The following is a 24,456-nucleotide window of genomic DNA, read 5'->3' on the forward strand; positions in this document are numbered from 1 at the left end:
GCCACTCAGGCAGCCAGAGGAGTGCCAGTGGTCCAGCCACCCAGCACACGAAGGCCCCCAGTGCATCCAGCAGGAGCCCTCTTCACCAGGAAGCCCAAGAGGAAGGTCTGGTCTGTCAAAGGGAGTGGTGATCAAGCATCGCAAGAGGAGAGTGTTGATGGTGTCATTTAACCTTCTAATGCAAAAGTGTAGATGCAGCCAAAAAAGGTGGCTGGAACGGATGAATCGTCACCAAAAAAAAAGTGCAAAAAAAAGGTAAAGAGGCTCAAGTGGCTAATCATGATAATAAAGAATATTTAGCTGCAGAAAACGGAGAAACTAAATAGGAGAGTCCATCTCCTCTGATGAAGCAGGGAGAAAGACGCCAAGTCTGATTAATAGCATGTATATCATGTCATGCCAGTGGTTCCTGTCTCCCTTCTTGTACCAATCCAAGAGACTATTTTTATCAATTATTTTTTAAATGCAAGTTTTTTAGTAGCTCTAGAAACATTTTTAAGAAGGAGGGAATCTCACCTTATCACATTTTTTTAAGTGTAAATGCTTTGTTTTTAAGAGGTGAAATTATTTGCTGGTGATGGTGTTGTTGGTGGCGGTGGTGATGTTTTTATTTGTTTGTTTTGGTACAACCAGAAAAGAGCAGCATATTGAATACGGGAGGTTTTGATTGTCTTGAGTATTAGTTTAACATCCATAGGTGGGGCAGTAGTTTTTATATCCTATAATACTCAGCATACTAAATGACAATTTGGAGTCACAGTTGTGCATTGAATATGTTTTGAACATTTTAAATTACTTCTATTCTCATGTTTTTTAGTATAGTTGTTTCCTAAAGAAAACTGCTCTTTGATCTTGGCTCTTCCTGTCAGACTTACATGTACTCTGTAACATCTTTGGTAGTGGTAGTCCAATTTCCCTAGTAACTTTGTTAATGTGCTATGAAAGATTGAAAATTTGAGTCTGTAGTGTATATTATATTAAACTGTAAATTAGTGAGAGTTACGATATAACAGTGTATCAACATTTGAAGATATTGGTACTTGATATACTCTTTAAGAAAAATTTGCATACACATTTCAGGCCAGAAAGTCACTGGAATAACTGTTTAAAAAAGGATTACAACTACATGCCTTTTAAAATTTTGTTACAAACATTAAGAAATATGTATAACCGTTAAAATCTCGATTATAAAAGAAAAAAAGGAAAATGGAAACTGGTGGTCATTCTTAACATAAAAGATATTCAGTAGTGTTTTCTCTGAATATCAATATGTCTTCCTAGACTTCTACATTTCTACCAAAAATGTTTTATTCTCATTTTATTTTAATTTCAGAAGGATTAAATGAATTATATCATTTGCTAACATATGTCTTTAAAAGAAGTTCATAAAGGTATCCAACTAATCAATTTCTATAAGTAATATTCTTATTATACATGTACCAAGCATGAAGAATAAATGAAAATCTGGTTTCAGACCATTGCAGCGTGCAAATATGCACACCAATAATAGAAAGAAAGCATCAAAGGGCCCTTGTTGCTTCAATTTTTATATTTACTAGATTAACTATATATCATAATTTACAATGTTAGCTGAAAATATTTATATGCATATATAATATGTATGTTTATATAGTAACATGTGAAATATTATATAATTTTAACTTAGACTTAACTTCCTTGCCACATATATGCCATATCTGATGGGAAGTAATTAAGCAAGCAATTATGACCTCCTAGGACCAAAAATGAAACCCAAACAAAATTTCTTAGATGTAATGTTACATTTTATACAAATGTTTTAGACTCGTGTTTTCATCTTTATTCTCACAATAATCCTGGACATACAAAGATATAAAACATATATTTTTAGTATGGAAAGAACACAAACTGGTTGGTGTTATAGATAACTAAATGGTTAGCTAAGGACAGAGAGCTGATAGAGAAACAGATCCGTCAAAAATTGAAAACCTTTAGGCTCGTTGGGAAATCTCTTCTAGAAGCAGGAAAGTGGAGGAAAAGGGCAGCCTTACTTCTTCGATTCCTTTCCTACTCCTAGAGTAAGGATTTTAATAGTTTCCAACTTTGGCTGTAAATATAAATAATCTGGGAGCTTTAAATAATCCCCCAAACTAGCCTGTACTTCTGCTGAATTATATTAAAATGTAAGTATTGACATCAGATGTAAATGATGCTTCCAATGATTAAAAAAAATGCAGCCTAGGTTGAGACCCTTTGGTCTATGATGATTTCAGGTGCACTGTTCTGAGAGTCCTTAGAAATTACTTTGCAACAGATTTTTGGCAGAAAAAGTGAAATACAAATCCACCTTGCTCTAAACCTCCGGGAACCAAGCAGAATGCAATTTTCACTTGGATGCCTTCAAGCTCCTGAATAGGGCCACTGTTGCCTGCTGCCCTAAAATGACTTTGGCATTTCTACCAAACTGGAAAAAAAAAAAAATTAGCAAATCATCCTTGTCCAATTAAGTTGATGCCATGGTTGTGACCTTTACCAATGTCAACTGCAGCTAAATCCAAGGCAGTGAGTTGCATGGAAAGAAAAACAAAGATAGAAGATGGTGACTGCCTGGGGTGGGAATGAAATAATGAGCTTTCGTAACACAATTTCATCATTTTTTAAATCTACAGTACTTTTCTGAATTGCTTCTCATTTCTGCTCTCTTTCAATTTTCTCCTTTCTTTACAGCATTTACAATTGTGATCACTGACATTAAATGTATTGTGAGGATTCATCCATACTTTTATGCTAAAAAAGCTGTAGTTGTACTTATTTGAATAAATGTGTTCTTACATCTGCACAATAGTTTTTGTTTTAATTAATATCCTACCAGAAACCTTCTTTAAATCTTCTCAAAGTGTTATCCTCATCTCCAGATACAGTACTTATGAATTCATATACTTATTGACTGTTTCTCAGTGTCAGACACTACTACATATGCTAAATGCTGTATGTTAATTTTCTTATTTAATCTTCCCAACAGTTCTGTAAGGTTGGTGCTGTTATTGTCTTCATTTTATACATATGGAAGCTTAGTCTCAGAGAAGTTGAGTTGATCAAGATTTCAAAATTAGAAAGTTGTAGAAAAAATATGTTTACTTAGTCTGACTAGTGAATCTTATCTCTCTAGTGAATCTTATCTCTCTCTCTAAATTATTTTTCCTTGTATTTATATTCATTATACACAATTTCTTGGATGTAAATGAAAAGCACAGCCTAATTACATAGGCAGAAGTCCCTCTGGGCCCTCAAGAGTCTTGGCTGGAACACTTGGGACAGAAACACAAGCCTTTTCTATTTTTATAGTTCCCTGCCCTGATGTGGTGACTGGTGAGTTTCAGCCCAGGAAGCAGATGACCCCGTGGTGGGAGGGGAGAACAACTCAGCCATCTCCCTAAGCCATAAGACCTGTGGGAGCCTGGTGCAGGCAGCAGCCACATCCTCTCTCCTGAGGCCCCTGTCCCAGTAGAGGGACCAAGGCAGGGAGGAGCAGAGACCCAGCCAGCTGAGCTTAGGTTCCTCTGCATCCTGTCCTGCAGAGATACCAGCCCTGAGGGGGAAGAGGAGAGAGGAAGGGAGGAGCCTGGCAACTGGCTTTGTCCAGCATTTTTCTCATCTTGTTTAATCCTCCCAGTAAATATGAGCAGTAAATATCATCACACTGGTGTATAGAGTGAATCCCAGCTCTTAAACCCTCTATCATGCAGCTGTAAACACCAACAACATTGCTGTATTAATAATTCATAGTTTTCACCTAAAAGGGTAGACCTCTCAGTAATACATTTCCTGTTCTTCCTCTTACATTTATATAATTTCTGAGTTATATAAAGTCACATTTAATATTTTATAATAAAGTGAATATAATTAAGTAAAACAGTACAATGGATATATAAAAATTATTAGTTTTCCAGAATGTGCCATTAATTGAACAAGATTTTTTAATTAGTTTCCCTTTTCTGGACACTTACTATGCATTTAGCTCTACTACACAAACAGTACAAGTCAAAGATAAATTAATATGTTGATCAAGTATTATTTGTATATTATCAATGATGCCCAGTAGGCCCATCTTAAAGGCTTAACACACACACACACACACACACACACACACACACACACACACACACACACACAGGAGCATGTCATTCACTAACTCTGGGGGTTAGGAGGACCTTGATTTGTAGTGTTTGCCAATTTCTATAGTATAAATACTACCAACTTCAATCTACCAAGGTGATATCAATGAACATGAAGGTAGACAGAGATACCAGTAGAATACCATTATATGGTATTTCCACTACATGGATCCCAAAGACATAATATCTTCAAGACATAGAATCTTCAGAGATAATAGCATGATATAGTATATTTGATATTTACATTTGCTTTTAGTATGATTTCCTTAATTTTAAGTGTATATAATTAATATTTAATAGTAACTTTAAGAGCTGACTAGTAAATTCCGAAAATGTAACAGCTAGCTTTTATAAGTGTGTATGAGCCATCTCCAGCAGACCACTGGAGTATTCACCATTCTAAATATATACAATGACATGCATATTCTGCTTTTTTGTACTGGTAAAACAAGCAGGGAAAAGTCATGGTTCTCAGTTCAAATATACAATAAAGAGTAACTCAAAAAAAGATAACGGGAAGGGGTACACTTTTACCATAAGCATTTCATCTATTATACTATACATAAAACCATTTAAATTATTCCTCTTGTCTGGTGTCCTTTGTGATCCTCATATCTTTTTATTCTACATTGTCTCATCAGGAAATTTAATCTATTTCCAACATTTAGTTGCTGTCTATGGTGATGATGCCAAATCCTTTACCTCCACTCAGATATTGTCCCTCAGTTCCAGATTTAAATGTATAAACACCTATTGGATATGGACACTTGATTGTGTGAAAGGTGTCTAATACTTAGCGTGTTGTAAAACAAACCAGTTTGGGTTCTGCCTAAAAAAGCTCCTCTTGTCTTTTGTATTCACGGCGAACGAATGTAAACACTGAGAATTATTCTTGATTTTCACTCTTCATGCATCTCACTTAATCACTAGGTCACTGCAGTTCTATGCCTCAATTACATTTGGAATCCCATTTCCACTTCTGCACCATAGATCAGGTCACTGTCATCTGCCTGGATCAGTGAAATTGTCAGTGGTTTGCTTGTTTCTACTCCAGTTAGAGTCATTTTATACAAAATAATTAAATCAGATCTCCTAGCTCATATCTTTGCTCTTTACCTCTCCGTTGGAACAGTATTTTATACATAATAAAATATATAATCTTATAACAAAGACATCATCTCATGTGCATTTGGATCCAGGTATCTCCTTAGTCTTTATCTTTAATCAAAGCTATTTGGAATATGGAAATCCGAATACAAACTATGTGACAGACAAGGGATTAGTCTTCAACATTTACAAACAGCTTTTGCAGCTTAATATCACTAAAACAAACAACCCAATCAAAAAAAAAGACCTAAATAGACATTTCTCCAAAGAAGACATACAGACGGCCAAGAGGCACATGAAAAGATGTTCAACATTGCTAATTATTAGAGAAATGCAAATGAAAACTATTGATACAATGAGATATCACCTTACACCAGTCAGAATGGCTATCGTCAAAAAATCCACACTGGAGAGGGTGTGGAGAGAAGGGAACCCTCCTACACTGTTGGTGGGAATGTAAATTGGTGCAGCCTCCATGGAGAACAGTATGGAGGGTCCTTAAGAAACTAAAAATAGCACTACCATAAGATCCTACAATCCCACTCCTGGGCATATACTTGGAGAAAAACATGGTCTGAAACGATACACGCACCCCAATGTTCATTGCAGTGCTGTTACAATAGCAAAGACATGGAAGAAACCTAAATGTCCATCAATAGAAGAATGGATAAAGAAGATGTGGTACATATATATAATAGAATATTACTCAGCCATTAAAAAGAATGAAATAATGCCATTTGCAGCAACATGGATGGACTTAGAAATCGTCATACTGAGTGAAGTAAGTCAGACAGTGAAAGAGAAATAGCATATGATATTGCTAATATGCAGAATCTTTAAAAAATGATACAAATTAACTTATTTACAAAATAGAAACAGACTCACAGACTTAGAGAATGAACTTATGGTTACTGGGGGGAAGCATGGTGGGGGAGGGATAGTTATGGAGTTTGGGATTGAGATGTACACACTGCTATGTTTAAAATGGATAACCAACAAGGACCTACTGTATAGCACAGGGAACTCTGCTCAATATTAACATTGTTAATCAACCGTACACCATATAAAAATGAAAATTAAAATAAAAAGTTAAAAAAAAAACAAATACAAAAAAATGTCCTGATCTACTACATACCCTTTGCATAGTTTCCTTGTTTTCTCTTTACAGAAAATTAGGCTACAATTTCCAAGAGGTCAGGGTTGTGTCCTTTCAAGTTTGTGTCTACAGTGATGAGCATAGTCCTTACATACAGATGATGGAAAACAATTTAGCTGAATACTTGGCACTTAATGAGCAATCTATATTTATTTTCTAACTTCTAAGGAAAATGTCCAATGAGAAGAGGGACACTGATGTGGATTGAATGTGTCCTCCAAAATCTTATGTTGAAGCCCTGACCTCCAGTGTAATGGTATTGGGAGATGGGGCCTTCTGGAGGTAATTAGATTAAGTCATGAAGGTAGGGCCCTCATGGTGGGATTAGTTCCCTTATAAAGAAGAGAGAGACAGAGATCCATCTTTCTTTCTGTGCAAACACTCCTAGAGAAGACCATATGAGCACACAGCTAGAAGGCAGCTGTTTACAATCCAGGAAGAGGGCCCTCATAAAGAAATGAACAAGGCAGCACCCTGATCTTGGGCTTCACAGCCTCCAAAACTGTAAGAAATGAAGGTATGTTGTTGAAGTCACCTAGTCCATCACATTTTGTTATAGCAACCTGAGCTGACTAAAACAGAAATGCAGCAAGTGACGTTTCAAATGAATTCTCTGGCAACGTTGCTTTGGATACTCAATAACGTAGAGCAAATCCATGAGCTAAGCACAGCCATCTCCCTTAAGGGGAGAGAAGTATGCAGCCATCACTGTATTCAAGGTATGACCAAGAGCCACGCAGAATAAACACTGTGCTCTTAGAACACTGAGAATAGAAAAAATAATTCTAACTAGGAGGGCAAGAAAAAATTCACTTGAATCATAGAGTAGGCATGACAGCAATGGAGAATGCAGTGAAGGAAAGGAGGCTGAAAAACCTGATTGAGTTTACTCAGCAGAAACTTAAGCTGTAGGACTAAAAGATTATGTAGCAGACATGCTCTAGAATTTAAAAAAATTACCAACATGTAAATTATTTTTTAAATTTTCATCAATAAATTCTCATAATATTGAACTGCCTACCTAATGAAATTTGTGACTTTTAAAATCCACAGTGAATATATATATAATTTATATGTATACATGTGTATGTACATATGTATTCATATACACACACATGCATGATGCAATAAAAAAATCTGTCTGCATTATCCAATCTTCTGGAAGAGAAAATCAAAATAAAATGACATTTTGGGGGCTATATTGCTTTTTTCCAAATGTAGGTTGAAAATTGCTTACTTGGATGTGTTTCACAGATTTCAGGAAAAACCATTCAAATACCCCTCTCCTTTCAAAGAAGAGGTGAAGATTTTAAAGAAATGTAGATGAGAATAGCCATATATCATGGAAAATAAGAAAAACTATGATTTGTAATGCTCATGTCACAATGCTCTGAAATAGGCATTGAGGAAACTGAGTCACAGAGAGGTTAAGTGATGTACTCACACACACTCCCAGTCAGCTCCCAGTTAGGTACATAATATCACTGTGGCTATAATTAGCCAACTCTGAAGACTTAGCAGTTAAATGTCCTCATTTAAAAGTTATGTTTTTGGTATTCAGAGAAAAATTGTTTCATGACTGAAAAGTTTGCTTCTTTTACATACACCCTTATCACATTTTATTATTCAGGATTTTTCAAATATTATCTGTGAGGTGCCTGCATAGAGATTCAAAACCCAAGTATACATAAAATATAATTTCCACCACTATCGAAAAGATAAAGACTATGAGCAAAACATAAATGCCAGAGAAGCTTTTAATGCTAATCTGTAAAATGAAATGCTCTGCAGTACCTCAACTTAGATTTATTGAACTTTATCTTAAACATTTTGGATTTCTGTTATTATTTTTTGAAAAATGAGCAGTCTCTAAGACACGTGCATCTAAATGCTTCCTGTGTTTTCCTGTGATAAGCCAAGAGAAATAATAATATTTATTATTTATCTCAATGACAGGACATATGTTTATTAGTAGTAAATCAGTTAAAGTAACAATCAGTAATTTCCTCTACACATTCAGGGGCATAAAGAGCCCAGTTTTACTAATGGGCTTAAATAAATGTATCTTGAGCTGGAGACAAGTGTAATGTGCCCATAAAATGACAAAGCTGCTTTTCCCAAAGTCACTGGACTTAATAAGGGTGAATCTTTGCTCCTCCCTTAGACTAACATGAAGTGGAGGCAGTGTGTGGCTTCCTGGCAGGTGGGGGAGATTGTGTGGGTAGCTGTGCATTCAACCAATGACCCGTTTCAATAAATTTACCCAGGATTTTTCCTAAACATAAATAAAATACATTATTAATGCAACTTTCTTCCCTGAGTTTTGTTGAATTAAAAAAATACTGTAGACCTAGAGTTTTCAAAGGAGGTTCAGAAAGATATAAAGGAGAAAATATTGGCCTAAAATTTTTTGAGATCCTTCAGGATGTAATAAAAACCAAGAGAATAATATGAAATGGAAATACATATTTTAAAATGATTTTGACAGAAAAATGAGATTATACAGATTAATGTGTCATTGAGAAATCGACCAGTTACCGACAAAAACAGAACATTAGAAAATGTATTTTGTTTTACTTAACTTTGACTCTTCATCCTGAAAATAGTATTTCCCTAATCTACAATTTGTCCATATCCCCTTTCATCCAAATGTAAGGAATCACAGAAACAAGCAGTAAGAAAGCCCCAGATGTAATGCATCATTAGGTACTTGTAACAGTGGTTCTCAGGGTTTTTTGCCCACCCTCCCCCAGTCCACTGGAGATTTGCTTTAGAAGTTGGACTGGTATCTATAACATTTATTTTAATAGCAAGTGATCCCGAGGCACGTAATAAGAGAACCATCACTTTCAAGTATACTGCCTGAAACTAACTCCTTTCTGCAATAACTATTTCAGTTTACCAAGATTTATTTAAATGTAGAGCCTGCAGATTGAAGGTTCTGATGATTGAAACAAAAGCAGAACTGAAGGCTTCCCTGGTGGCGCAGTGCTTGAGAGTCCGCCTGCCCATGCAGGGGACACGGGTTCGTGCCCCGGTCCAGGAAGATCCCACACGCAGCGGAGTGTGCTGGGCCCGTAAGCCATGGCCGCTGAGCCTGCGTGTCCGGAGCCTGTGCTCCGCAACGGGAGAAGCCACAGCAGTGAGAGGCCCGCATACCGCAAACAAACAAACAAACAAAAAAACAAAAGCAGAACTGAAAGGCCTCCTTTGTCCTGTCTAAAGTAGGGTGGTGGTAGGGATTTGCAAGGAAGATTTGCTTAAGTCAGTTGATCTCAAAATCCCCTAAGGAGCTCTTAAAAACTAATGATGACTGGAACCAAACCAGAAAGAAGTTGTTTTAACAGGTCCAGGGTGAGTCCCAAGTATTAGGATTTTTTTTAAAGACACATCCCAAGTGATTCTAATGTACAGGCAATGTTGAGAACTACAGACTTAATTTCTGAAAAACGTATCCACTTTTGTAAGGATTGTGGTTATACCTTAGGAGAAAGTATTTTCCATATTAGACCTCTGGTGTATACTGGAATGTAATACAAGATATTTTCTTTTAACTATTGTAAAATAATAATAATAATAATCCTGCCTAAGAAACAGCTGGCTTTCTACTAAAGAAAAGTTGTTTTCCAACATTCTCCAAGTGACTATGAAGACTTTACAAACTGGGTTACTATCTCCCATTTACTTACTGATTTTTCAATGAATCTGATATCTTACTTGGATTCACTTTGATGATAATACAGAATGAAGTAAAGTGAGTACCTTACTCGATTTTACTTTTCAAAGCACAAATAAAGTGTACCTTGCTTCTTGTCCTTGCATCTGCAATCTTAGTGTCATTTGGCATGGATGGAATTGATATCCGAGTTGGACTAGGCTTGAAGAGATTCAAAGGGGGAGGAGGTTGATCATGGAAAACAGCTGAGAGGCAGAGTTGTACCGTCTCTTTCATTGCTTTCAGCTGCGACGCCTATGAAAACAAGAGAGATCACAACACAATGTTTTCATGTGGTTCTGGTCATCATTTACCTGATTAGATTCTCCCTTTCTTCCTAGCCTACACTTGTTCCCTACACAAACACGTATTAATTTTCAAACGCAATTGCCTAACATAAATTCCATTATGATGTGCCGTTTAATACACACTCAGTCTGTTTTTTAGGAGCTAATGTGTTTCATGATATATTTTGAACACTGGAATTCAGAGACATATCTTACATTTTCCCCTTGAATTGACATGATTTCAATCATGATACTTTGCTGGCAAGGAAATATACTCTAGGGTCACTTTAAAGTGGAACATGTCCTTCTTAGAAACCTGCCATCTTTCTATTAGCAACAACCTTTTTTATTACAAATCACTCCTCTTGTGATGTAGGCTTCTGTGTTTCTCAGATAGGCCTGTACCTCCACTCAATTTCTGATACAACTCTTATTTCCTCTGGGCCCTGTTAAGTGGTAGGAGTTATTTGGATGTGATTGTAAGTGACAATATCAACATTTTCTGTTAACATAGTATATCATAATATTCTAAGCACTTTCACAAAATATAACTTTATGCTTTCAAACATCTGTGAAACTGGCATTATTATTTCTCTTTCACTATAAAGGAAACTTTTCTTAATTTTTTAAAAAATTTTATATTGGAGTATAGTTGACTTACAATGTTTTAGTTTCAGGTGTACAGCAAAGTGATTCAGTTATACATATACATATATCCATTCTTTTTTAGATTCTTTCCCCATATAGGTCATTACAGAGTATTGAGTAGTGTTCCCTGTGCTATACAGGAGATCCTTGCTGATTGTCTACTTTATATACAGTAGTGTATATATGTTAATTCCAACTTCCTAATTTATCCCTTCCCCCACCTTTCCCCTTTGGTAACCATAAGTTTGTTTTCTAAGTTTGTGAGTCTGTTTTTATTTTGTAAATAAGTTCATTTTATCATTTTTTTAGATTTCACATATAAGTAATATCATATGGTATTTGTCTTTCTCTCTCTGATTTACTTCACTTAGCATGATAATCTCTAGGTCCATCCACGTTGCTGCAAATGGCATCATTTCATTCTTTTTTTGGCCGAGTAACATTTCATTGTATATATGTACCACATCTCTTTATCCATTCCTCTGTCAATGGACTTTTAGGTTGCTTCCATGTCTTGGCTATTGTAAATAGTGCTGCAATGAACACTGGGGTGCATGCAACTTTTCGAATTATGGTTTTCTCCAGATATATGCCCAGGAGTGGGATTGCAGGATATGGTAGTTCTATGTTTAGTTTTTAAAGGAACCTCCATACTGTTCTCCATAGTGTTTGTACCAATTTACATTCCCACCAACAGTGTAGGGGGGTTCCCTTTTCTCCACACCCTCTCCAGCATTTATTGCAGACTATTTTTTCTTTAGGTTTACATCCCAAGGCAGACAACCATCTCTAACGTCCATCTAACCCCCAAATCCCACTGCTAAAAATATTTTTAATTGTTAACAAGGTTTAAAAATGATACGAAATTGAGTAAAAATGACAGAGACATCCCCAGATGGAAAAATGAAGAGAGACATACAACCTTGGGAAAATCTCATGGTAACTCAGTGGTAACTGGGGACATGCATAGACTCTAGTAAGACAATAACACATAAACATCCACTTGAAGATATGAAATATGGTCTTTGGGGTGAGAGAGATGAAGACAGAGATTAGGTGCTAAAGCCATATCCCTGGACAAACTGGCATATGTGGAGTTTACTCTTTCACTGTACCCATGGATCAATGAAGCAGCAAAGTCTGTTGTCTCTTCCTGTGAAAGTAATATACTCCCAACAAAACTACTGCCTTTTATATATGGTATCAGGAATACACCTGCATATTGCATCCCATCCTATTTCTTGTCTCCTGTAAAGCCCTTGTGGTCAATTTCTTGAGAGTAGTGACTATGACTTTGATCCTTACCAATGCCCACCTCTGTGTTTTCTACTCATGAGTGGTATAAAATTGATCCTTAAGATGAGATTGTCTATTGCTAGAATAGCAGTTAAAGAAATCTCTCTCTGGTCATATCAAGAGATTTTTTAAAAGGCAACAGTAAGAGCAGCACCTGGCAATATATAAGCAATAGGACAAACAAGTACCTCCTTCTCATTAATCTTGCCCTGTCAAGTTGTCCAAGACAAAATAAAAATCTGATAAGAACTAGAATGGAGGGGCTTTGTTAAGTGGACGAGAAGGAGCTAAGCTGAATGGTAACCTTATATTCAAAATGGTCCCTTTTATTTGCTTGCCTGAGTCGCTAGATTCTTGCCCTTTCCCCACTTAATTACTTTCTATGATTGATCCTGTTTGTTTCCTTCATACAATTTATCATTAATTTTAATTTATATGTATACACATATGTATAAGTTGCCTATTTTGTTCAGAACTGTATAGCTAACACATAACACAATCCCTGACACATTAGAAGGAACACACACAAAAAAGTTTTTTGAATAAATGACTTAGGTGAAAATGTTGTTTCTCTTTTGTCAGGGAAAGAAATTGACAGGCTATATCAGTAAAAAGAAATGAAGTAATGGCTCAGATTTCCCTTCCTATTGATTCTTTGTTATAATCTTGGGTGACCCTTCCCTTCTTTCACTACAGAATAAGAGATCATGGCACTGGGTACTGTGTCAGGAGTGAAATATTCCAGATGGCATTGAACAATTTAAATATATTTCGTTTTCTTATATTATCGTTAGACAATGGAAATAGAGCTAACGTGACGAGGTCAGGCAGGTCTTGGCCAGCACTCAAAGCTAATATGGCTTTGAAATGTAGCTTTTCAATGCTTAGATAATGCAGGAAGTAATGGTAGTTATTTTTCACTGCATTCTTATCATGGCTTCTCTTACAGTATATATGTAAAAGTTGGATCTATAACAGTCACAAAGTATATGTTGACATAATATACAAATTCCTGAGTAATGGCTGAACTTGGATGCCGAAAATAAATAATGAACAGCATCAAGCAAATAGTTCATTTTCAGTAAATATTGTTTAGGCAAGACAAATTTTCCAATGGAACAGTCAATGGGATAGGCATATATGCTACAATTTTAATCATCTGAACTTGGTGCAATCATCTCTTCTGCTCCTACAGGTCTCCTGACATTCTCAGGGTCACTGCAGTGTAGTAAGTTATCTTTGCTCTTATGTTTCAACCTATTATTAATCTCTTAGCTTTTGATTTCATTTCTTTTTTTTGGATCACAAGCCTATGACCTGGCCTCCTATATTAGATTCTGGCTCCTCTCCTTCATTATACTGTAGATTTTTCCTACTAGAGACCACAGGTTTCTGTGAGCAATGCTGTCCCAGTTTGGTCATCTTTCTACCAAAAAAAAAAAAAAGTCCATGTCTTTCTAGTTAGTCCCTCCAATTTAATAGAGCCTGTTCCTGACACTACTCAGGTTTGGCTTGACCCATCCCATGAGCAGGACCCAGATAACGATTTTTCCACCAAAATGGCCATTACATTTTAATTTGTATTGCTAGCTGTAGTCTGTTTTAAAATTGCAGGTAAGGTCACTGTTCACTTTGAAGTTCACCGGAACAAGATGTCACCTAATGAAATACAATGTAAACCATATAAAGTATACTTTGCTCTAGATCTTACAACCTATTCCCTCTTAAGATCAGCCTTACTTTTGCCCTTGATCTTCTCCCCACACCAAAACACTTTTCCCACTTCCTTTGCCGCATGTTAGTAAAATGCAAAGTCTTTATGAAGATTCTGCTTGTCACAATGTCCTTTATTTATAGCCCACTGAACATTCCAAGTTCATTCCCATCTTAGGGCCTTTACCCTTGCGGTTTCTTCTGCCTGCAGAACCCACTTTCCAAACATCTACATAGGAAATTTCCACTTGAAATATATGTTTCAGCTCACATATTATCTTCTTCAAAGTCTCTATCACATTTCTTAAATTATGTCCTATGAAGCCCTTGTCATAAATGCATATCATCTTATCGTTATATCTATTTCTGTTACCATGTAATTTCTTTGAGGGATGGTATTTTAAAAAAAATTTATTTTATATTGGAGTATAGTTGATTTACAATATTGTGTTAGTTTCATGTGTACTGCAAAGTGATTCAGTTAGATATATACATGTATCTATTCTTTATCAAATTCTTTTTCCATTTAGGTTATTACACAATATTGAGCAGCATTCTCTGTGCTACACAGTAGGGCCGGTATTTTTTTGGAGAATCACTGGTTTCTAACTCAACAGATATTTGTTAAATGAATAAATAAAGCAAACCCTCCAGAGGATATGTTTTATGTGAGAAAATAATGAAATATTTCTCATTTTATCCTGTATATTATATAACACAAAAAAGTATTATTTTAGACATTAAAATACTACTGCTTATCTGTATAATATGTAAAGCTTATAAGAAATTTTTGTTTATATATATGATCTTGAGATGGTGGGAGATTTAGAAGGCAATTTTGTGTGTGTGTCTGTATGTGAGTACTTTTCTCAGAAAAATGCATTTTTGGGGGAACAAGAAGATATATATTGCAAAGACAACAGTGTCCCTAATTTCTCACCTCCTGACAAATAAAAGTTCACAAGGTAATATTCACGTCTACCTTCATTTATTTACATGAAGATGTGACGTCCTCAGAGAGATCTGGGTGCATCAATGACAGCTGGCTTTGGAAAGATCGTGAAGGACTGTGAATCCAAAGCGTTTCCCCTTACCTTTATTTCACCATGAAATTAGCTCTATGAATCCTATAAAGTCATTCAGCAGTTTTATTTTTTCTGCTCTAGGTGATCTCTATGTCCCTTGTATGTAGGATGAATAAATAGCATGTGTGTTAACTTATGAAGTTATATTACCTTCATTTATCTATTCAATCAATAACTATTTATTATGCTCTTGCTGTGTGCCAGACACACTGTGGCAAGAACAGTTCTTGTTCTTTTACTACTTCGTTCTGGGAGTCTGTGCAGATCAGTGCAAGTCAGTCTGTGCAGACTAACTTGTGTCATCTGTAATACAATGTAATAATGCATGCTGTCCTGGGTGAAATTTTGTGAGGGTCATATGCAATAGAAACTTTTAACATAAGAATTTGAGAGATAGTTTCCAAACCATAAAGTTGTTTTTACATTCCAGTACCTGAAGCTAACTATAATTCATAAGATATTGACAAATAAATAATTGATTGTTTGGAAAACCAAGATTGATTCTTACATCTTGAGATTATTATTGCTTTTATTGGGAGAGTAAACTGAGACTTCTTTCACAAGAAATATGAAATGAGAACCAAGTTAGAGTGTGAAGATATAGTTTTCATAATATTTATTAAGTACTTAAGGCTATTTGAAGCCCAGATATAACATTCTTTGGAGCTAGACACCTGAAGAGAATTAAAAAGTCTCATAAAAAAGTGATGGGGCGAGGTGAAGAGCAATTTCATTAGGCTGTAGTTTTTATCGATTTTGAAGTGAGCTAGCGTTTCTACCTGACTTTATGATTGTAGTTTACGAGCCTCAAACATACCTTACGTGAGATTTGTTGAAATCAACCTCCAGTCATATGCAATGCTTTTATAGTTCACTGTAGCAAAAGGAGTGACAAGATCCTGAAGGTTAAAGAGAAAAATTATCACAGAGAGGCAGTCTCTCTATGATCTCATTCACTAATAATAATAATTACTATGCTTCCTGAGTGTTTTTCATGTGCCAAGAATTCCCAGTACTTTACTTTTTTTGATGAATATCATTTTCTCATCACCCTTATGAAGTGAATTTTTATTATTGTTCCATTTTACAGTGAAGTATAAAGAGTTTGAGCAATTTGAATATGGTCATTCAGTGACAGAGTTATGATCTGAACAGACAGACTGACTGCGGGGACCTTTATTTAAACACTACAACATATAATCTCTCATCCTGAATCCAGTCTGGCATTGTGAGGGCTAAGCACATAGTGCTCTTGGTAGAAGTGGGGAGGAAGAAGGCATAGGATGGATAAGACAAAGGAGAAAAAACTATATTATCTTCAAGTTCTGTGACTCAGGACAAACTACAATTTGCCCATGAAACGTCATGTGACAAAACCGGTTTTTATAACTCGCATGTACTTAAAATACACATATTCACTTTTTGTGTTTCTCTGAACTCCTGGTTCAATGTATAATTATTTCCTAATTTTTGGTGCCCAACAAAATTGTGAGAGATGTGGGACCCAAGATTGTGTATCGTAAGTGTTTTCTGTTTCTCATAGCACCTGGCACACAGTGGTCACACAAACAGCATTTCAAACCCATATAGTCATTCACTGACTAAATGGATTATCTGAAGTTAAGTAAGGGAAAAAAATTAATGTAAGGAAGAACATTCCAACAGTCATAGTTGTCAAAAACTCAGAGTGGGAGGGCCTGCCTCAGAATCTTGGAAATTCAACGTCTTTCTAGAACTTAAAACAGGGATAGCAAAGAAAGGAAAAATAAAAACATGATCTAATTGAACTTCAGGATTATACGTACCTCTGATTGTCTGATTCTACCTGCCAATTCTATAAAGAGTCGTTTCCTTTTTAAAAACTAATTGGTATAAACTTCTTTTATAAATGAAAGAAATCTCATAAAGTGGAATCTTGGTAAGATGAATTATATTTGACCTAGTCTAGAAAAAAGCAGGCAGGTTTCCCTAAAATTCTTAAATATTATATTAATTACTTGGATAAATATAAAATGAGACAATCACAAAGGAGTGAAGTTGTTAAGATATCTTATTCATTCAAAAGCCATATTTATCCCAAAGATGTAAACCTTAAGAAGGAAAATATTTATAATTCACAAAATGTGCTTACAGTTCCCCTACTGCAACACTTTCTAGACATCCTGCTTGAAATGTTAGTTATGCTAGATATGAAGAGGTTTCGGCCGCATATAAATGAAGAAAATGCCTATGTGAGATCCAAGTCTTAAGGAAGTTGTGGTCTTTCACAACCACTGCACAGTGAGAAGGAGGCAACGAGACCTCCAAAATTAATCCACCTTAAATGTTCCATCTCTTCTATTCTGTAGGTTCTAACTGGTGATTAGAAGGCAACCTCCTTTCTTTACAAAGTTGCTAAATGTATACAGATATTATTGCAAAATAAGTTATGAATGTAATCATCTTACTTGCTTATTATTCCAAATAAAATGTTTGCTAAGTTTTGATCACAAAAATGGAAAGCCCTTGACAGCAGACAGAACCTTTCATTTTTTAAAACTGCTTATTTTGAAAAATATAGGGGCATACAGAGAAAGACATAACGAACATCAGGTAAACAGCAACCTGAATTAAATGTTAAAAAGCATCATTTTAATTATATAATATGTTATATATAATACTTACATAATTATATTAAATACATTTATATGATAATGTATGCATATGGATATTTTAATATGCATGTACACATTTATTACATGTAACTAATGTATATATACAAAACATATGCAATATAATGTATGTATATAATGCATGAAATATACATATGCATATGTGTAAATTAAAGACTGTGTCTATACAGCTTTAAAAGGATAGAACATTTGAGAAACAGTAGATGTATCTGTAAGCATCCTTAGTGTTATTTCACTCCATCTTTCCCCAAAGGCGATTGCGTCCATAAATTTGATATGAGTATCTTTCTACTCTATTTATGATATGTAATCAAAACAAAATATGTTTCATGTATTTGAACAATTGTTAAATACTGTACATAATAATTCTGACATTTTTCATTCCACAGTGTATGTTATAGATATATCAATATTGATACAGGTATCTTTATATTTATCAATATTAAATTTTGATTACCATTTGAAAATGAGTATAGTAAATATATGGATTATATATATTAATTTTAACAGCAAATATTTAAATTATTTCCTTTTATTATTAATACAAACACTGCTGTATTTAATGTCCTTATGCACGTTTCCAGGTACATATGGATAAGTGAAAATTCTAAGGTACACACTTTTAAAAACTGATTTTAATAATTACTCCCATTACTAATGTATCACCAGACTTTAAAATTTTTATCAATTTGATAATGTTGAGATGCTATCTCATTGTTTTTATTCTCGTTTCCACTTTTCTGGTGAGGTTAAGTATTTTTTTTAAATAAACTATTGAAATATAGCAGATAATGAAAAAATGTATGGGTCTTAAGTGTACTTTTAAAAATTTATGTACATTTTAAAGAAATATTGCCGTATGCATACTGATTTAGGATTGCAATGTTCTTCTCCTGGACTGATCCATATGAGACTCTCTTCTTATCACTAAAAAGCCTTTACTTCAAGTCTACTTTTAATGATGTTCATGTTGATACACAAGCTTTCTTTGTATTACTGTATACAGAGTTCATCTTTTTTTCCCTATTCTCCTACTTATAGATCTTTTGTTTCTTTATATTTAAAGGTGTCTTTTGTATAAATCATAAAGTTTTTGTTTAATGTAGCCTTATAATTTTAGCCTTGTACTTGGAATATGTTAACCATTTAAAAATTTAATTACTAACATACTTAAGTTGATATCTACCATTTTACTATTCACTTTCTATTTTAGCTCATCTTTTTATATCCAACAATTTGACTATGAAGTGCGTTATCTTTGTGTTTAATCTGACCGTGCATTATTTATATTTTTGAATCTGTGGTTGATATCTTTCAAAGTTATTGAAAATATTTAGCCATTATGTCTGAATATTGCTCTGTTTGTCACTTCTTCTGGCACAACAATTACATAATTTAGAAATTTTGAAATTGTCTTATACATTTCTTATACTTTTTCTGCTTACTTTCCATTTATTTGTACTTTCTATACATTAGTATAGGTATTTGATATTAATTTTCCTTTCATTTCAGTAGTTTTCAGTTCTACTATGTCCAATCATCCATTCTGCTATTAAATACATGAGTTAAATTCTTAATTACATGAATTATACTGTTCTAATTCTAGAATAGCTAGTTGATTTTTTTATAGATTCCAAGTCTAGTGAAAAGTTTTGTCTTTTTACCTGTTTTATATTTCTTCTATTGTAATATACGTAATGCTATATACATGCCCATAGAAATATTATGCATATATATGTATATAATAGTTGTTAAATTTTTAAGTACTTATTTTCTTATTCCAATATCTGAATCAGTTCCAGGTGTACATCTCTTGTCTTCTTTATTTATATTGGCCAGATTGTATTCTCTCTTTACATGTCTAGAATTTTTTTTTTTTTTTCGGTACGCGGGCCTCTCACTGTTGTGGCCTCTCCCGTTGCGGAGCACAGGCTCCTGACGCGCAGGCTCAGCAGCCATGGCTCACGGGCCCAGCCGCTCCGTGGCATGTGGGATCTTCCTGGACCGGGGCACAAACCCGTGTCCCCTGCATCGGCAGGTGGACTCTCAACCACTGCGCCACCAGGGAAGCCCTAGAAATATTTTTATTACATGCCAAATATTGTGTATAAATGAACCAAAAATTCTCCAGATGATATATAGAGAAGGTTTATTTTTCCATTGTTAGACCGAATGATGGCTAACTCCAATCTAATCAAGAATTAATCTCAGGCAGGGGATGCATTGAATGTTTGTTAAAATGCAGATTACTCTTGGATTGGCCCTGTTGCTACATCATAGACTTTTCATGTTTCTGACTGAGAGCAATGTGGGTGTTTTTTGTCTTCTCAAGTCTGAAATACTATGATTTCATTTTCAGATTTAGAGTTTTTTGTATTAATATTTTCTAGATATATGTTCTAGGAATTAGAGAAAACTACATTGGATTCAGTAAATGGGTTGCTGAGTGAACAAAGAAATAATTTTAAAATCATTTTACCCTTTTGTTCTGAGTGAACTAAAGAAAAAAGGAATATTTACTTCCCACAATTTTATATAGTTGATTTAAAAATGAAAGGAGGCATTAAGAAATTTTGCCAAATACTGTAACTATAAAGAAGCAGAACCATAATTCTAAATTTTAGGACTAATTCCTTCCTCCATATTATATTTCCCTTTCCAAATACCAACTCCTTATTCTCCATGCATGTCTCATATGAAGAGTATCGATAGGCAAAGGTAGGCATCAGATGGGAGTTGTGGTTTATTCTGAGCATGTACAACTGTAACACAATGAGGCATTAACAAAAATAAAATGAAGTAGATGAAATGAGGTAAAAAGAGGCAAAGAAAACCTTTTGGAATTAATGTTGATGATAGTACAACTTTGTGAACTTTAAAAGTGTGACTTTTATGGCATGTGAATTTTATTTCAATAAGGCTGTTATAAAGATGGAATGTCAGCCACTCTTGCATTATCTTTGTATAAACAGAGTTGCTTAAGAGAGCTACTTTCTTCTTTTAATGCCTCTTCCTCCAGGACTTTAAGATTTCCAAAATAAAAAGTGTCAATGACTACTTCCATTTGCTTTACAACTCATTCATACAAAGTTAATACATGACATCTTTGTTGATGCTTTAAAGTATGTTTATTCACTGTATTATAGAGCAAGTGTACCAGTAAAGTGAAAAATAAAGCCATGCAATCACAGAGCCTCAACCTTGAGTAGATTTACTATAGCAGCAAAAACAAGAAAAGAATTGGGTTCCAAAGAAAGTATCAAACACTCATGAATTCTATCACCATATTACATGCACAGCATCTGGAATTGCATTGATAAATCAAGAGCAGCAATGAGTACACCTAGCTTCATCTTCTGCAACCAAAGTCTGATGGCTCATGGATGTCAACTTACCCGGTCAAGAGCTGCTTTCTCCAGTTCATTTTTCGCCACAGCTAATTTTCGTTCCAGATCAGTAAGCTGTTGGGCCTGTAAAATGAAAGAGAGGTACATCTTTTCAGTAAATTCTATAACCTTTCCCCTCCACTTTAAGTATCTGTCATTCATTGCCAAAGAATTAGAAAAACACAAAAACCTTGTGAAATTCATTTAGAATGCAAGTTAAAAATACTCTATTACATGGTCATTTGGTTAAGCTGCAGAAAATGTTGTTCTGGATGAATATACACTAAATGTTTCACTGGGTCAAAATGTCTAGTTGCAAAGTTCCAGCTCATGTCCCAGAAAATATTTGTGGTATAAATCCATCAGTCATGTTTCTAGTTGCTATGGACTAAATTTGGTCCCCCCCTAAAACTCATATGTTGAAGCTCTACACTCCTCCCACACACCATGTAACTGTGTTTGGGGATAAGGCCTTTAGGGAGGTAATTAAGGTTAAATGAGGTCATAAAGGTGAGGCCCTGATCCCACAGAATTGGTGTCCTTATAAGAAGAGGAAGAGACACCTCTCTCCACCTTCACACAGAGGGAAGATACAGTGAGAAGGCACCATCTGCAAGCCAGAAAGAGCTCTCATTAGAAAATGAATCTGCCAGCACCTTGATCCCAGAACCATGAGAAAACAGATTCTGTTTTTTAAGCCACCCATTCTGTTGTATTTTGTTAAGGCACCCTGAGAAGCCCAATACAATAGTATTCACTCTTTTTCTGTTTTTATTTTTAAACCAGTATAACTCTATCCCACCGTATCTCTGTATCTTTGCAAATGTCACAACTGTACTGCTAAAAGAAAAGAGCCTCAGATTTGGAAGATGTGTTTTAAAGTCCTGCCTCCACCAATGCCTAGCTACTGTATATACTATAGTTATATACTGACAAAGAGATGCTCTGCAGGCTCACACAGGATCTGCAGAAGGGCCAGCCTCCCCTCATGCCTCAGAGCCTCGCTACACCTCTGGCTTTTGTCAGTCTCCTACATTTAGCCAACGAAAAGAATTTAAGTCTGGAAGGAACAGAGGGTCGTTCTGATGGTCTTATGAGGCAAGGGGATTGAGTTCGCCTTCGCCTGGGAGAAGTCAGCAGAGGGGCTCATCACTTCTGCAGTGACCAGGACGTCCCCATTCTGGATCTCCATCCTGCGTGTTACAATGCTGTGGGCTTGTAGCAAGGCTGTAGCCAACCACCAAAGTGCCTACTTGTCTTTTGCTCTTCCCTTCTCTCCCTCACGGTCTGGAAAATAGCGCCCTGCACCATTGTCCTTGAATAACCTTTTTTTTTTCCTTGCCTTATGGTAAGCACCTAGGCAGGAGGAGAAGGTGAGGATATTTTTCTTGATTATGAAAACCTATATCCATTCTTTGTGTCCATGCATAGTTTCCATCCCCTAAATCGATCTGTGCTACTTTCCACACTTGACTCTTGTGGACAATAATTTTCCAGTAGGCAATTGTTGCCCTTAAACAGTAACCTAATCATGTACATGAAATATATGTGTGCACTTCTAAATATACAATAATGTTTGAAAATAAAATCATTGTGAATGAGGGAGAGAGAGAGAGAGGACTGATGAAGAGGGTTGTTTGCAATTTGAGGGCACCTCCAAGTGAGTGGACTCTCATAAGCTCTGAACCGTGGGCCCCCCTTGGCCTGTCTGTCTCTGTCTTTCTGGCCACCTGCCCACACATCAGGAGGGCTTCAGGACCATAGGCCTCAGTCTTGCATTCCTGGCCCAGGCTTGGGCCACTCTGCTGGCCCTGCATTGCGGCTGCCCTGGGTCCAGCTGCATTCCTCAACCTCGGAGCACTCTACTTCCCCTGTGACAATCCCTGCTACCGCAGGCCCTGCCAGAGCCAGCTTCTGTCCACAGGACTGAGGCCCAAAAGAAGGAAGAAGAGTGGTCCTTCTGTCTGTCCCCAGCCTCTAGGCCTAGGACAGGAGTTAGGGAAGACAGGGAGGGGCAGCGCGTGGGCCTTAGTGGGATAGTGGCCATCCCCACAGCCCTGGTGGCTGTAGGCAAGTTCCTGGGAACTCCTGTGGGAAGAGGGCAAGAGTGTCAGCACGAGCCTCAGTGCCAATCAACATTCTCAGTCACCAGCTGGAAGGGCGTTAGTGCTGCCCCGAAATCGCCTATGTCTTGAACACCTTTCTACCCCCACAAAGCATGTCATGATATCTTCATCTTCAGGGTCCTTTAGGTGGGCAGCCTCTCTCCTCAAGATGCTGTCATTCATTATCTGCAGTCCAGAGCGGGGGGTCCACATAGTTACAAGTCCTCCTGCCTCCATCCCTCTCCCTCCTTGTGTGGGTTTCAGCCTAAATCCTGTCATCCACACCAAGGGACTCCCACAAAACGATGACTTCAGGGTGTGCAGCCATCCAGGAAGCCTGTATCAGGACAGGTAGAATGAATTCCAACAGAAATAGCGTATATGCCTTTGAAAGCTCATTGCCATTAGTTCCCAGGATTTCAAGTATTTACCGCTTCTAAGAACTCATTGAACTTGGTAAAATCTAGCCAAGAGATCTTGGGATACAAAAGGTTACAAAAACAGTAAGAAAAGTAACCACAGGAATGGCAGATTTGGACTCATATTATCATACTTCAGTCTTAGTTTTGAAAGGATCAGTTACTGGATTAAATCATATATCGGGGCTTCCCTGGTGGCTTAGTGGTTGAGAGTCCGCCTGCCGATGCAGGGGACACGGGTTTGTGCCCCGGTCCGAGAAGATCCCACATGCCGTGGAGCGGCTGGGCCCATGAGCCATGGCCGCTGAGCCTGCGCGTCCGGAGCCTGTGCTCCACAACGGGAGAGGCCACAACAGTGACAGGCCCGCATACCACAAAAAAAAAGAAATGTAAACATTCCAGTCCCATTCCAGAGCTAATAAATCAGAAGCTACATTAAAAAAAATCATATATCGTATTTATAAAATTATAGAAAATAAAAACAGGTCTGTGGGTTTTAAAGCATGAGAAAACCTATGAAAGACAGGAGGGTTTACTGGATTGTGAATTTTGTCTGTTTTAAGTCATTTATGTGCTTTGTCAATTTAATTCACATGAAAAAAAGGATAGGGTTATTTCACGGGAGGTAGTCGTGAATCTAGAGTAGCTTTCACTTACATCCAATCTTTGAATAAGTATCTATAAAGTGATTAGTTTTGTTCAGACTAAGAAGG

At 36.2% G+C, this 24,456-nt stretch overlaps 1 protein-coding gene across 4 annotated transcripts in view; it reads right to left on the reverse strand.

Annotated features, from left to right (window-relative positions):
- The window catches only part of LUZP2 (leucine zipper protein 2), a 445,406-nt gene that overhangs the window by 31,091 nt on the left and 389,859 nt on the right, over positions 1-24,456 (reverse strand). For all 4 annotated transcript variants that reach the window (XM_060303405.1, XM_030864854.2, XM_060303404.1 and 1 more), the window contains 2 exons: positions 21,229-21,303; positions 10,220-10,387 (listed from right to left, as the gene is read on the reverse strand). In XM_060303405.1, the coding sequence (XP_060159388.1) occupies positions 10,220-10,387; positions 21,229-21,303 (243 nt within the window). The remainder of the gene's footprint in view (positions 1-10,219; positions 10,388-21,228; positions 21,304-24,456) is intronic.

Source organism: Globicephala melas, chromosome 8 (assembly GCF_963455315.2).
Source record: "Globicephala melas chromosome 8, mGloMel1.2, whole genome shotgun sequence".
NCBI classification, from domain to species: domain Eukaryota; kingdom Metazoa; phylum Chordata; class Mammalia; order Artiodactyla; family Delphinidae; genus Globicephala; species Globicephala melas.